The sequence below is a fragment of the Pararge aegeria genome, chromosome 26 (assembly GCF_905163445.1).
Source record: "Pararge aegeria chromosome 26, ilParAegt1.1, whole genome shotgun sequence".
Lineage (NCBI taxonomy): Eukaryota > Metazoa > Arthropoda > Insecta > Lepidoptera > Nymphalidae > Pararge > Pararge aegeria.
This window is the reverse complement of record NC_053205.1, coordinates 2,997,535-3,014,416: the sequence shown is the minus strand read 5'-3', so window position 1 is coordinate 3,014,416 and position 16,882 is coordinate 2,997,535. Positions and strand designations below refer to the sequence as shown.

The following is a 16,882-nucleotide window of genomic DNA, read 5'->3' as shown; positions in this document are numbered from 1 at the left end:
TGGGAAAAAAATAAATAACGATAAATATAAAAATTAATCAATAAGATTTTATTTAAATAAAATGGTTTTATTAACGTAATAATATTTATTTATTCCCACTGTTTGTACTGTTACGAAACACGCGTTCTAAATATAAAATTTAAAAAAAAAATGAAATTTTACGATGTAGAACTCAGATGTCGGTGTGCGCGCGCATCGTAAAAATTCACTCTCATCATTTTTCCCCATCGCGCCAAAAGAAGTATAACTTCAAAAAAAATATAACATCTTAATCATTTAAACAAACAAACATAAGTTTTCCTCAATATATTTCAAAGATCAAAATACATTTCTTACAACTTGTAACAGTTCAATCATACCAAATTACAATATAGGTATGCTATAGGTATAAAGTCACTTAAAACAATGAAACATGAGGCCCATATATAAGGCCGCCCGTGAAGGATACAGGATCAGATTAGTAAAAAAAAATTGACCATCAGAAATTCTCGATCGCGTCAGATTAAGGTAGGGTGAGTTAACTAAATCCTAAAAAGTGTATGTTCCACTAATCTGACAATTTGAGAGTGACGTAAAAAAAGGGGAGGGCAACAAAGTTGTAAAAAAAAAAACGTCATCTCGACATTCTCGAGCGTAGCTAAATTAGATTACCATACGTGCATTATTAAAAATACGTAGGGCGTCATCTAAGCTTTGCATCCCAATAGGTCTCTACGACGCTCGAGTAAATCTCCATTAAACCTTAATTAAACTGGTGCTCCTGGTCCACCTATTTTACCAATGAGCGATTTGTGAATGTGTGGGATGACACCACCTCAATGGTGGCTTTGATCAGGCTGTCAAGCTCCTCATCTCCTCTGATGGCCAGCTGAAGATGCCTTGGTGTGATGCGCTTTACTTTGAGATCTTTGGATGCATTTCCCGCCAACCCATCATAATTAGCCCCGGTCCCTCAACGCTTCGCTTATGAGGCGAACAATGATATAGTCTACGTTTCACCAGCATGTTTTTATTTTCAGGTGAAAAGCACGCACATACCCGAAAAGTTCTACGGTGCTGACCTTTTTTACCAGGACGATCTGGCCGTTCTGGTGCTAGATACGCCACTGGACTACACACCGTACGTGGGGCCCATCTGCATCAATTTTAACCCGGACTTCGTGGCGAAGCAGTTGCGGCCCGGGAATATAGGAATGGTAGGACATTGACATTATATACATTATCGATACGACTCTCCAATTTACAAGTTGTATATATATATTTTTTTTTAATTTTGGATAAACTTTATTTATTTATTTAAGTAATAATACATATAGATGGAAATAATAATTACAAACTAAAATTAATATTTATAATAAATATAAGCCGTCTAACTAAGTTGTATATTAAACTCCACGTAGGGCTAATTTGTTTGCATATTAATATTTAATGTAAGTTTTTTTTTTTTTTTTAATTAATTATAGTGTAGTACGTATAGTTATGTTATAGTGTAGTGCGTAGTAATGTGTCATAGATACCAAATAAATAAATAAATAAATAAAGAAATAAATAAAGAAATAAATAAAGAAATAAATAAATAATAAATATACTACGACAATACACACACCGCCATCTAGCCCCAATTTAAGCGTAGCTTGTGTAATGGGTACTAAGATGACTGATGAATTATTTTTATAAGTAATATACATAAATACTTAGAATATACATATAAACACCCAGCCACTGAAAAACAATTATGGTCATTACACAAACATTTTCCAGTAGTGGGAATCGAACCCAAATATAGTACGACGATGCACACATCTCCATGTAGCCCCAAAGTAAGCGTAGCTTGTGTTATGGGTACTAAGATGACTGATGACTATTTTTATAAATAACATTTTTTTTTTTCATGAATGTTATATTTTAATACTAATTATCCTATTCCGGTCTTTAAAATATTTGTTTTATAAATACAACCTAAAATAAACTATTTGAAACTAAATAAAATCTAAAACGTCTTCGAAACCACCGCAGCGAGGTACAGTTCCTAAGATGCTGGCAGCATTGCCCCTTTGGATGGCCCAACTAATTCGTTGGCCATCGTAACTGCCCGCTCTAAGAGGAATCCAACAAAAAATTGGTCCAGCCGTTCTTGAGTTATAAATGTTGTAACTAACACGACTTCCTTTTATATATATACTGGCTGTCCCCGCGAATTTCATTTCGCCTCAAAACTCAAACCTTTCAAAACTCATCTTACTCCGAATGTACCTCTGTTTAGGTCACATCAACAGTTTTACTATTATCTATGGACAACATGACGTGCGCTGTCAGTTGTGTTTTGTTACTAATGAACGGCCAGATAATTGTTTTGATTTAAAATTTAAAAAAAATAAAAAATTTAAAACTTATTATCCTATTCCGGACTAACAGGAATCAAAAAATCAAAAATAATGAAAATCGGTCCATCCGTTATCAAGTCATAACTTGTGCAACTAACACGACTTTGTTTTATAAATATAGATATAAATAAACACAGTTAACATAAATAAAAAAATTGAAGAAGCAAAAAAAAAAAATTTGAAGCATTGTTTCGCTTGGCGCAAGACCGCGAGAAGTTCGCTGAGCTGACGGCGACGTGGAGAGGCACAAAAAGAGAGAGAGAACATAAATAAACGTATTTCTCCAGATGGCAGGGTGGGGGGAGACATCGGACCTGCGAGGCTCCGAGGCAGATATCCTTAAGATCCTGGAGATTCCGTTCGTGAGCTTCAAGGATTGTGTGAAACGCACCTCTCGGTATTTCAGGAACTACCTTGTCGGCGGGAAGATCTGCGCAGGATTTGCAAATGGTATTAAATTTTTTTTTATTTTGTTTCGTCATCGTCAATCCATTACCGGCCAACTAGAGAGCACGGGTCTTCTCCCACAGTGAGAAGGGGCTAAGGCCATAGTCCACCACGCTGGTCCAGTGCGGATTGGTGGACTCCACAACGCTTTGAGAACATTATAAAGAACTCTCAGGCGTGCAGGTTTCCTCACCGTTTAAGCAAATGTTATTTTTATTAATTAGGATTAACTTAGGTTATTTTATTAGGATTAACCACGTAGCAAGAGTCGCAGTGAGTGCGGGTCCCGCGTGAAATTGGACCCCGCATATTTAATACCTCTCATCTCTGCCTGACTGACTGACTGAATGAATGAATGACTGACTTACAGACACGCACACGCACAAAAATTTCGACGGCCGAATGGCGCAGTTTGCAGCGACGGCTCCAACGATTTTCATAAAATGTAGTATACAGGGGGTTTCGGGGGCGATACATCGATCTAACTAAAATTCATTTTTAGAAAATGTCATTTTATTCGTGCTTTCCGGTAGTAACCGATTTGGTGCTGGCGAAGTTGCACGGGTCAGCTAGTTGTATTTAAGATACTTATTGAGTATTGAATAGTATTTTTACCACTTTATAATTAATAAACCTTGGCAGATCAAGGGTTCGTTTAAAGAATTTGCTACGGGCCCCGCGCTTTCTTAATCAGGGCCCGGGTCGGGTCACTGAATATTGGGTTATTGGGTATTTCCATCAATTAATTCTTAGTACCAGCCCAGAATTTTTAACAATGGTGGTGATTCACTCCTGTGCCATGGACAGCATGTGATGCTGTCGGTCGCACGCCTGATCTCTTTACGGTCGTGACGGAGCTGCCGTTCCACTAGGCTAAGAGAGTTGCACCTGTGTTTCCGCACTCACTTGTGTTAATATTTACAATTCCGCGCAGTTGGGAAATCTCTGGAGATTGACCAAATCGGCCGATTATGCTTCACAAAATTCGGATCTGCACGTAATATCGCGTCTGTACTGTGTGTTATCTAACCCTTACCTTACCTAAAGGAGAAATTTAATTGTCTTGGAGTGCTGTCAGATTGAAGTTCTTATCGTACGCTGACTTTGAGCATGCCGTCTCATAAAACGAAGGTTAAAAGCATTCGTTCGTTGTGCAAGCTACCGAACTGTGGAATGCACTTCTAATAAGCATACATTCAAGGTCACTAGACATATTCAAACATCCTGTTCAAGCCCATTGCATTGAGAAATAAAGACGACATTTGGTGATTTATTTTTACTCATATCTAAGTATACACTGTTAGTACAATGGTTTGAGCCTAATAACTTAGCTCTTAACGGAAAAAAAAGCGAAGAGTATTAAATTCACACTACCGAATGTTAAACAAGTAAAAACCATTGTACAACTTAATAATGAGGAGTTGGATTTGGTGGATACGACAATCTTTTTAGGAATAACTTTAGATGCTAAGCTTCAATGGGGCCCACATATAAATAATTTAACGAACAGACTTAGTTCTGCAGCATACGCGGTAAAAAAGATTCGTCATATGACAAACATAGAAACTGCTAGGCTTGTTTTTTTTAGTTATTTTCACAGCGTTATGTCGTATGGCATTTTATTATGGGGTAATGCTGCTGATATAGATTCTATTTTCGTCCTGCAGAAAAGGGCTGTTCGTGCGATATCTAAACTGGGCCCTAGAGAGTCATTAAGGGATAAATTTAAAGAAGTTAAAATAATGACGGTGCATAGTCAGTACATATATGAAAATTTAATTAATGTCCATAAAAATATATCAAAATTTAAAAAGAAAATGCACTGTAGCAATATAAATATTAGAAGCAAAAATAAATTCGTTGTGCAGTTTACTAGGCTACACAAAATTGCAAATTCATTCAAGGGCAATTGTATATTATTTTATAACAAATTACCAAATGAAATCTTTGAGATGTCTCTCAATAAGTTCAAAGTTTATATAAAACGTAAGCTTACAGAAAAATCATATTATAATATTAAGGATTATTTAAACGATAAAAAAGCTTGGGTGTGAATTGCTCTAGCTTCACAGCTTAATTTAAATTTACTGGAAGATGGTGATAACAAAAAAATAAATTTACCCGGCTAAGTTTGTTTGTTGTTGTTTGGAACCCTCGTAGCTTTAGATTTAAGTTGGCGAACGAAGTTATCACCATCCCGTTACAATTATGTAAACAAATATGTATGAACGCTTCATAAGTGCCTGTGATAGGCCTACATGAATAAAGAAATTTTGAATTTGAATTTATATATCGTATGTTATTATTTTTTTATATTCATTATTATTTCTATCATTAATTGATTTTCAATTATTTATTTTTTTATTCCTTAATTTTTTTTTAGTTTTTAAATGACTATGTGAGATGGTGATAACAAAAAAAAATAACAAACGGCTCAGTTTGTTGTGGGCTTCTTCTTAGAGCAGGGCGCTTTTGGAGCCCTCGTAGCTTTAGTTTTAAGTTGACGAATTTATTTATCGCCATCAACTCACTCCTATGTCATATTTTACATGTAATGTTCGCATCAAAAGTGCCATCTATGTGCCTATTTGAATAAAGAAATATTTGACTTTGATGACTTTACAAGACAAGACTTTAACAATGCTTAAAAAAAAACCCTTAAAAATTTACAAGAAAAAACTTCCACCCTCCGCTTGCGGGGCTTTTGAATGCCCAAGCAACCGGTGGTTCGGGCTCCAAGTGTTTAAATAAAATGAAATCCCTACTAATATTATAAATGTCAATGTAAGTTTGTTTGTTACGCTTCCACGCAAAAACTACTTAACCGGTCCTAATGAAACTTTGTACACATATTCTTGTAAGATTTAGAAATAATATAGGATAATTTTAATCCCGACATTAAGCTCGGTTACTTTGGGAGGGGGGATAAATTGTTTGACGATTTTACACCATAACTCCGACAAATTATAACCGATTTAAATAATTATTTTTGTGCTATAGAGGTTATAATATGTGTTTAATTTTCCCCAAACTTTGTGTAGATCTGAATGTGGTTGGAGATAGAGGACAGAACTCCTTATTTAAGGCTAAGCGATACTGAATACCTACTTTAATTTCAAAAAACAAAATCAAACGCAGACGAAGTCGCGGGCAACAGCTAGTCAATAAATAAATAATGATTGTCTAAGAGCTATGTTTTGTGTTGTTACCAGGAACAGCCCCAAGTAGGGGGGACAGCGGCGCCGGGTTGGCTTTTCCAGCTGAGACGCTAGGCATCACCCGCTACTACCTTCAAGGTAAACACTACCTTCAAGACATGAGATTGTAAGAAATTATCAAGTATACTCAGAATGTACTTATCATTTTAATAATAATATATTGTTGTACGCCAGAAATGGTTGGATGGCTGTCTAATGTATTCACAACAGATAAATAAATAAGGTAAACAATACCTACAAGATAAACACTACCTTCAAGGTAAACACAACCTTCAAGTTATGCACTACTATGTAAGTGAACACTAAGTTTAATGTGAAAACTACCTTGAAGGTAAACAAGACTTTCAAGATAAGTTCTTTCTTCAAGGTAAACACTACCTTAAAGGTAAACACACTTTGACCAATGAATGCCAGGGCTAGCACGGGCGGGAGATAAAAATTATATCCCCTGACAAGGAATATAATTAACGTGCCCACCTGCTAAATCACTGGAACATGGAATAGGAGAAGTTTTCCCCCGTTTATTAATACACATATATTATTTGGATATTATTTCCACTTGTGCGCCAGTGCTCTGAGAGTTGATAAAGCTGTGGGAGAAGATACATTTATATTCTTTCCCCGGAACATAATTGTCTCCTGTCCATGCTAGCCGTGCAGCTAAATTTTCGCGATCCATCCGCGTCTTAATACGTGTTTATTTTGGTTTCTAAAATATACCGCGACCCGATGGAGTAAAAGATAAACCAAATAATTATAACCATTTTAATTTTTCTTTTAGCCATAACTTCCACGAGCCCCATCAGTCGCAACGGTCGCATAGACCTTTACGCCCCAACCAGCTTCGAGCCTTCGGCGAAACACGAAAAACTGATCAAAGAGCATTGGGACCCATATCTCTAATCATCAACGAATATCCACTGAACAAGCGTCTTTTAAGCAACGCCAAGTCTCACCACTCTCAGCCAGATGCCTGCCAGTCTCCGGAAACCCCAGCTCAAACCATTCGGGAGAATTCTTAAGCCGGATTCCACCGCGAGCGGAGCGGATTAATTAAGGACACCGTTCAACTCGCAAGAGTACTCGCATACTCGTGTTTCCATCAATAAATAGTCGAGCGTAAAGGACTGAGCTAGCCGAAAGAGTTAAAATGTACTCGCTCAGTTCTAGGCAGCGGAGCGGACTCAAAAAGATGGGTGTTTATAAGTATATTCTAAAAATATTCATCAGTCATCTCAGTACCCATAACAGAAGCTACGCTTACTGTGGGACTAGATGGCCGTGTGTGTATTGTCGTAGTATATTTATTTATTTAAGTTTACATTGCTGTTACCACAGAGAAAGAGGTGGGAGGATCGAACGAGTATAAAGTATTTGTAACACGTACGTGTATTCGGCAACTAGTTTGAAACGGACTCGTTCGGAGTCTTCTCACCCCTGACGGGCTAGTACGGGCAGGAGACAAAAATTATATGATTTATGTCCCCCGATTATGTCCCCTGACAGAGAGATATAATAAACGTGTCCACCTGCTTAGCACGGGGACATGGAATAGTATAAATTTACCCCCGTTTATTATTACACATATATTATGTCGATATTATTTCCACTTCGATATTTATAGAAGATATTTTTTTAATCTTTCCCCGGGGATTATTGTCCCCTGCCCTACTGAACTAGCTCTCTGTGGAAATTGACCAATTTTCATTTCTCATTCTCCGTTCAGCTCTCTCCGCTCATTTCTCTACTTTTGCAGTGGAAAACAAAAGTCGAAACTATGTGTCTGTGGAAACGCAAATCTATTTCTTATAAACAGAGTCCGTCCCGCATTATCATTTCCCACTCATTACCCGGGAAACCGGCTTTAGACTGCCACGAGTCGTGATCCCGACTCGAGGATCTTTGGTCTATAACGCCTTATGCCCTTGGACAAACGTAACACTACTGTCACTTACGCCCTAAGATATACGTCTGTTATTCCTTTGGCGAGCCATATCTATGACAAGTCTAACTCTAACCTAACTAAATGCACAGCGATTATTATCGCAAACCATTAAAATGTTAATGTTTTACAAAGAAACTTTTTACACCAAAAATATCTTAGCCCAAATATTTTTGAATCATATCTATCTTATCTTATATCTTTAAACGAGTAATTCTTGGAATCTCGGAATCGGCTCCAACGATTTTCATGAAATTTATTACACAGATTCATTTTTAGAAAATGTAATTTTATTCGTGTTTTCCGGTAATAACCGATTTGGTGCAACGAAGTTGCACGGATCAGCTAGTAATCTATTAATCGACTTTGTAGAGTGAAGGTGAACGCATATTTATATCGTCAAGCGCCATTACATAAAAGTTACATTGCTACAATTTACAACGTGTCAAGAACGCATTTATACTAATACCGGGCTATACGCACACAGTTCCTAAAATAGCATTTAAAATAAACTTCACACCAAATATTTTTTAATCCAAATATCCTTGCACCAAATATTTTCTAGCGCAAATATCCTAACACCAAAAATTTCCTAGCTCAAATAGTTATACAAATTAAACATATATATATATGTATAAACTAATATAAAAAATGGAATAGTCGATACATCGACCAGTTTTAGAGTTATGCGTACACTAACATACTGAAACTTTTTACTCAAATACAAGACATTTCTCCGCGGCTTTGTCCGCGTAACACTCCTATGGCCTTACAAATAAACGTGGCATAACGTCGGAACATTTATTCAGTTTTTTTTTTAACTCTAAAACTGAGATCACTTCTCAAATGCCAAAACACTGACACTATTCCGACTTAACGCCACTTGTATTTGTAACGCCCGTAGAATAGAATAGAATATGTTTTAGAATATATTATTAACTAGCGACACGCGCCGGATTCGTACGGGTATATATATAAATGTTGCAAATGATTATTTTACTATAGAAAACTACTTTTGGTGCCTTAAATATAAAAGTTAGACATACACTGACGCAGACTTTTTGTAGGCATTATTAAACCATTAAGCTTTTGTATAGAATCTCATCGTTAAGGCAGCTTTCGTAAAAACAGACTTCGTATAGTAAAAGCCCGTTCCGACTTAGTTTGTAAATCCCACTACCACGAAAAGTCTTTAATAATCTTCTCTTATCTTTAAAAGTCTCTCGTAATTTTTCGGTTTAATATACAGTCTATGTCTCACAAATAAGGTAGTTTTCTGTTAGTAAAAGAATTTTCAAAATCGGTTCGGTAGATCCAGAGTACACAGAGTACAGCAGGGGAGCTACCGAACCGATTTTGAAAATTCTTCTAGAATGTATGTATAGATATAGTGTTTTAACTTATAAGAGTTTATCAAGAAATGCTGGGCACTTTGTTACATTCCGACATAGACTTGCATTAATTTAGCACATTCCGTAAGAAATCTGTGTAAGTAATATTTAACATCATCATATAAACCCTTTGCCCACTCAACTACAGGGCAGGAGTCTCGTCTCAGAATAAGAAGGTTGTAGGCCGCATTTCATACAAGCACAAAAGCACTGCCTACTCAAAACTTTTGTATGTCTCATGAAAAAGTTTTTTTTTCCATTTCACGCCATCTTCATACCCTTGTCAAAAAAAAAGTGCGGATTATACTTATAATTCCACACATTTGAAAACATTATGGAGAACTCTCAGGCATGCATATTTCCTCAAGATGTTTTCATACAGTGTTAAAATTTGAATCCTTCTTATACTTGGCCAGCGTGGCGGGCTTAAACCTTATCATTCCGGGAAGAGACCTATACCCTGTGATGGGACGGTCATGGGTCGGTAATGATATGAGTCCTTTATGAGGTATTGATGGACGAAGGTATAATAGTATGACTCGGCTTCGCGTCGGCGACATATGTTACTCCAATATTGGAAGCAGGCGTGGCGTTACTTTGCGTAATACCATGATATAAAATTAAGATTAACAAGGGAGATGGTATCACGGTTTACGTTTTTGTAGGAAAATTAGAGATTTTAAACAAAGTTTTTAAATATAGTTCAACGGGTAAAAAACGAAAAATATATTTTTCTACGGAAATAATAATTACAAACTAAAATTAATATTTACAATGAATGTAAGGCGTCTAACTGTTCACTTATGGGCATGGTACCCAAAGTGCTGACGCTATTGCCCCATCTTATTGACTTAACAAATATTCATTGTAAAGTCAACATCTCCTGAGGATGCTCCGGTTTCGGAGCGAAACGTGCGTAGTAGGGTACATTGCCGAAGATCTGTTTGGTGTGGAGTATAAGGATTGAAGAAATTATAAATTATACCATACAGATTGTCCTGCTTTTCGCGGAGTTTAGCAAATTAAGCTTAATTTTCATAATATGTAAGTCCATCAGTGCCTACATGCCACATGTAGGCTTGTATAATACTTTTCTCGAACATTCCTTGTTACTAATTTTTCCCGCGTTCAGTAAATTTCTTTTTTTTTTAAATATTAACATTTTTCTATTTGCTAGCCACTTAGAAAAAAAAACCTCTAATAAGTTACCACCTTGGTTGCCATGTGACGTAGTAAAAGATCGTTCCGGCTGGAAAAAGGGCGGGAAGCTTTGTGCATCGCGGACGCCTTTTTTTATAGTTTTACATATATGTTTGCATGGGTGGGTTGCTTTTAGAGTGTTATAAAAGTTTAAAATTTACAATATAATATTTTTAAGAACTTACATATGTAGGCGGCTAGCTCCAGTGAGAGTGTCGCTGGTACTTCGGTATGTGCAGTATAAACAGCACCAGTACTTTTCAGGGCGAGTTTGCGGTAGATTTGAGAAGAAGTTTGGGGGGGCCGCGTCCGTCATGTGCGAAGTTTCCCGCCCTTTTCGTCACTCAATTTCTCCTGATATTTTATATGATTCTAAGTGTAATTTAAAAATGGAACGCTTCACACAGATTAGTTAACCTGACGTTGGCTAATCTGTGTGAAGCCAGAGAAAAAAAAAACACCGTTCCATTTTTAAATAACATGACGCATATGAGTTTCTATGTAATTTATTTATTTAAACATCTTCGTTGCGTAGTAAAGGAGAAATTAAAAATATACTTTAAAAAGGTAACTCTGCCAGGTAACTTTAACGATAGGAATATACACGAGAGACGGAAAATCGCAATTACAATAAACAATAGATTTATTTAGATTTTATATACATTTTATAAAACTCGCTGCTCGCATGTGCAGCAATTCCGTTTTATTTCTAAGAGGTTTTTAAAATAATGCTTAAACTTCCAAGAATGTTTCAGAAAATTATATGTTATACTTACTCACTTAACAATTGGTCAAGCGTTTTTAATTTATGAAATTTTTCTAATTTTTTTTTTATTTTGTTATATTATTTTTTAAGTTATATTATTTGGTTTTAAATTATTCAAAAACTGCACGTTGCTCAAGTTTTGTACTTATTACATTCTACTTTTTTGACACGTGTTTAGGTGTCACATATACTCGTATATAGTTTAAGTTTAAGAGCAAAATGCGAATGACATTCCAGCAATTAAATATTTTCTATTCTATTCTATTCGAGTTAAATCTATTAGTTACCAGGTTGTGTTATTATATTTTTGTGAAAATTTTATCAAATATGTAAATGAATATTTTGATATATGAAGGCTGATTGGCGTAGTATGCGACCCGCCTCTGAGTATAATACTGTGGGTTCGATTCTACAGGACGATGGTTGTGAGTTTATTTATGAGCATTAATGTATATTATTCATAAAAATAGGTCATTAGTTATCTTAGTACCCATAAAACAAGTTACGCCTACTTTAGGCCTAGATGGCGATGTGTGTATTGTAGTATATTAAGAACCGAACTGAGACTTTAGGAATCTTAGTGAACCTACTAGAATCACAGCAACCTCAGTATCATGTTTAGATTATATTTTTCTCAACTGTAATATCTTAGGTAAGTATAATAAACAACTTAAGATCAGATCATTGTGGCCAACAATTTACTGTTTAAAATAATATAAATAAAAATGAACAAATTGCCTAGTGTCGGCATATAACTAAAAGCAAATTGACACGATTCAAAGGTGAAATATCATCCAAAATTCCTGCCCTTGTCTTTAAAACGGTCATCCCAACAGCCTTTATTGTACGATCTTTAATATTATACAAAATGAATTTAACGAAATATTAAATTTCAAATATATAGATTTTAATTAAAAAGTAAAGTGTTGCGATTGGGCAACTATTGGCATATACAGGAGTAGGGATAAGTTGTATGAGCTCTGTAGTGAAAAACAATATAACCGTACTCCAACTTTCCCCCAACACGTAAAAAAGTACTCTAAAACGTTTAAGAACGTTTGCTTTTATGCTATACTTTAAGGATCAAATAATAAAATCGGATAACAAAGTACAAGCAACCTGGAATTTTTTTAATAATGAAACTGGAAAAGCTAAATCTCGAAAAGTAAACTTTGAATTAATTATCAATGATAATAAAGTGACCGCCGACAGTGAAGTTGCAAGTACCTTTGAAAACTTTTCTCAGAATATTCCTTTTAATAACTGATTCACTTACTTCACCTACTGCGGCTCAGAGTTTTATGAGGAACAACGTTAATGTGGCAACGTTTTATTTGATTTTAAACATACATCCGCATCGGATATTATAAAGAATTTTAAGTAGTTAAAAAAAAAAACAGGTGACGTATATATAACTGTGATAGTAATATCTAACATTTTGGATGTTTAAACCCCATACATTTTAATGAATGTGTTGATAAAGAGAAAGCTGAGTTTCTTGCCGGATAGATAGATTGACTTGACGTTTCAAAAGTGCTTATAAACTGGGCCTATTTGAAATAATGAAATGAATTATGAATTTTGAATTTTGATTTTTTTGATTTGAAGAGAGCAAGGATATGACAACACGAAAACGCGTGTGATAAGGAAATATTTACTCATAGTTTTTAAGTACCGCGTAAGAGAATGTTGCCACAATTAGATAGTTATAATTGAATTAGATTATAACATACATAACTTATAGTTACGGATAGACTTTGCAACGAAATAAAAAGAATTAAAAAAAAGTTGATTTAAAAAAAAAAAAGTTTCCACTCAAACATTTTGGTCGTGTTCACAAAGAACAATGTAGGTGAATATTAGTTTAGAAAAATATTCAATATGAAAGTTGCGAAATCTATCCTTAGTTAAACATTTTAATTGTTTATTAGAATATTTGAATATTTTATTAAAAGCTTTCGCATAATATATCGACCGACAAACTCCACTTAATTTTGAGCATGGGAAATTGAACTTTGTGTCATGTGGCATGAAGCTTATAAACACTGATAATACCTACTGTTAGAAAAAAAAGTTGTCCTATAGCTTTTTGTGACGGTACTCGTCCGGGGCAGTACTGCCGCTAAGCAGCATTGCTCTGTTCCGGTCTAGTAAAATAACAAAAAATTGTCCTATAGCTTTTTGTGACGGAACTCGTCCGGGGCAGTACTGCCGCTAAGCAGCATTGCTCTGTTCCGGTCTAGTAAAATAAAAAAAAGTTGTCCTATAGCTTTTTGTGACGGAACTCGTCCGGGGCAGTACTGCCGCTAAGCAGCATTGCTCTGTTCCTGAAGAGCGTGGTTGCCGGTGTAGATCCGCGAGGTTTTGAGTTGATATATGACCGAAGGCTTTTAGATAACGGCTATGATTTAAAAAGTTACAAAGAAAAACTAAAATTACCTCGAATTTACTATGAATAATAAGTTTTTTTTTACATTTATTTAAAAATAACACGTTTTAACGTAACTAGTTTTTTAATCGCAATTATTTACTTATACAGTGTGTTTTTGTTATTCTTTGTTACTATTTTATGAAATATAATTTATAATTTATTTATAAAAAAATGCTAATGTCTGTTACATTTAATAAAATAGCACATGGCGTACCTATATTGTTTTATTTTTTGTAGATTCCAAACCCCAACTACAAACTTGATTTGACGGCCGATTGGCGCAGTTTGCAGCGACCCTGCTTTCAGAGCCCAAGGCCGTGGGTTCGATTCCCACAACTGGAAAATGTTTTTCAGTGTCTGGGTGTTTATCTGTATATTATAAGTATTTATGTGTATTATATTCATAAAAAAATATTCATCATCAAACTTAGTACCCATAACACAAGCTACGCTTAGTTGCAAGATGGCGATATGTGTATTGTCGTAGTATATTTATCTATTTATTAAAAAAAAAAATTACATACGTTGTACATACACAAATGTATTTTTTTTTCGAGGGTCTACAACAAACTTAACCGCGCGTTCCTTTTGTTATCACCATCTCAATTTGTCATTTAAAGACATTGATTTGCAATGTCCAAAGAGTAAGTACCCGATACCAAAGCACGAAACGTAGAAAAAGATAAAGATACCTATAGTTCTTTTATCATGTTATTATGACCTCTTGCAACCAGTTTCGCGGTCATTAAACAGTGTTGCCAGTGCCTGCGAGTTTACCCATAAATGTGGGAGAAAATAGTCATTATTATTTAGTTTTATTTGGCACAGGCAATTTAATTTAAGTGATAATGATTAGGGCTTCAGCCTCCCGTTTGATCCCCGGAGAGCATCCCTAATTTAAGGGGTTGTGGAGTTATGTGCGTTTTAAGCAATTAAATATCGCTTGCTTTAACGATGAAGGAAAACATCATGAGTTCTTTAAAGTTCTCGAGGGCGTGTGTTTCCACCAATCTTCACGGGACCAGCGTGGTTGACTTCTGCCTCGCATCCTGAAGATAGATTTAATTGGAGTAAGTTATTAAAAAAAAACAAAATACCACTCTTTGATCCTCAGATTAAGCAGTTCATACAAATGAATTATAGTAAAGGTAAAATAAGTAGCTTATTTTGGAAGTTGGGCAGTACTTAGCTAGTCAGTTTTTTCTTTTGTTTAGTGCATTAAAATTGTTCTTTCTTTCTTTTTAAAATTATTAATATAGAATTAGTTTATTTTTTCCTTTTGTATAACTTTGTATGTTTGATTAATCTATTTATTTTCTTTTTTCCTTTTCTTTTCGTGTTAGTGAAGCTGATTGCTATGTGAAGACAGACACTAGTCCGTCTTCACTTAGCGTCGACTTGAATACTTAACAAGCATGTTGTAACTACCTGTAAGGTGAATCATATGTGTTTCTAATACCAAAGGCTATTACCATATGTCAATATATTACATATGGTTCTATTGGTGGTGCTTTACATGAGTACCTTCAAATCAAGAGTGAATAGGCATCTTCTAGGCAAGCGCGCTCCACCTTTGGCTGCATCATCGTTTACCGTCAGGTGAAAAAAAAAAATTGGTTGTCTGTGAAGTCGGCTTACTGACGATAGTTAAACGTGACAACGTCGTAAGAAAATACTGATGGAATGGTTGCATTTTTCAAAAGATAATTTTAATTTTATTTGTTTGATAGATATTGTCATTGCTATAAACAACTGACACCACATTCACTTTTCACTGCACTTCATCCTTGCCGAAAACATGTAAATGTATTATTGTATAGAAGCTGTCCACGCGGACGCATCGCTCACTCAAGTAGGAGAGAGACAGATTTCGAACGCGGAGGCCGACTGTGCCTCCTTGTCGCTCGTTCCGCGCTTGAATGGAACGCCTCGGAGCGAGGTAACGCCGCATACGTCATGTTTTTTCGTGCGTGCAGCCGGCTCCATCGAATTATAAGACGTTGTCACGTCAAAAAAAACTTAAATGGGGAAAATCATTACAATAACCTGACAGTACTAATCGGCTGAACGGGGTTTTCCTCACTCAGTCCTCTTTACAAACGTAACGAAATACCTCAGTCTTATATAAGTAAGCGATATGTGTATAAACAAATAATATTAAGTGTTTTTATTTAATATATAATATATATATGTGTTCATAATTTTAATATAATTCAATTGTTCTGTGTTCAATTATGTTGTTACGCTATGTGTGTCCGGTTTTACTCGTTTTTATATGTAAGTATTTTTTTTACATTTCGACATTTGAGTTTGTACTCAATTAATTTGTTAATTGGACGTAATAGAATAGGTTTATTTGCAAGTACGTGGTTATTTATAAAGGGCACTTGGCCAACAATAAAGAAAATACCGGCTAAAATAAAGTTTTGCTAATTTTATTTTATGATTGTCGGTAGGTAGGTAGGTTTCGTTGAAACAGAATAGGTAAATTTGCAATTATGTGGTTTTTTTTCCTAAACTGAAATAAAATATAATAAAGATATGAAATTCATTATTATCGATATATCAATACGTGAAGCATATTTCGTGTCAGTTTTACTGTCACATATCTATAAACGGTACCAATATTATTATTATTATATGTATATAAATTGTCCCAGCTTACTGTCAGCCTACTCATTGAATGCCTCCTCGATTCGATCTCGTCACCGGCGCCAACTGGTTGTTGGCTCAAATACAAATTATGCTCAGAATTCTATAATATTGCGTCTGGCAAGAAAGTATAATAAATTTTATTCAAAACTTGATATATTTCATTTATCGAAAACACAATTGAAGAATGAAATAACTAAACTGCATCGCGAGAGATAATAAATGATGTGAAATCATTCATTTTTGCACACTTACGAACACACGCACACACTTACGCACACTCACACTCATTCATGCTGTTGTAAACATCGTAAGTGATTGTTTTGTATATTTTGTACTTGTACCTATTGCTTTATATATGTAATCTAGATTTGGCCTTATTTTACTAATAAGATAAACCCTTAACCATAATTGTTTGTAACGCTGTTGGATTACTAATAAATAAATAAAT

General features: G+C 35.1%; 1 protein-coding gene across 1 annotated transcript in view; it reads left to right on the top strand.

Moving 5' to 3' along the window:
• Positions 1-16,882, top strand: part of LOC120635003 (modular serine protease-like) — a 55,079-nt gene that overhangs the window by 16,506 nt on the left and 21,691 nt on the right. Inside the window, exons 7-11 of the mRNA XM_039905910.1 lie at positions 1,020-1,196; positions 2,672-2,834; positions 6,044-6,127; positions 6,831-6,946; positions 15,987-16,056. Coding sequence (XP_039761844.1) covers positions 1,020-1,196; positions 2,672-2,834; positions 6,044-6,127; positions 6,831-6,946; positions 15,987-16,056 — 610 coding nt within the window. The remainder of the gene's footprint in view (positions 1-1,019; positions 1,197-2,671; positions 2,835-6,043; positions 6,128-6,830; positions 6,947-15,986; positions 16,057-16,882) is intronic.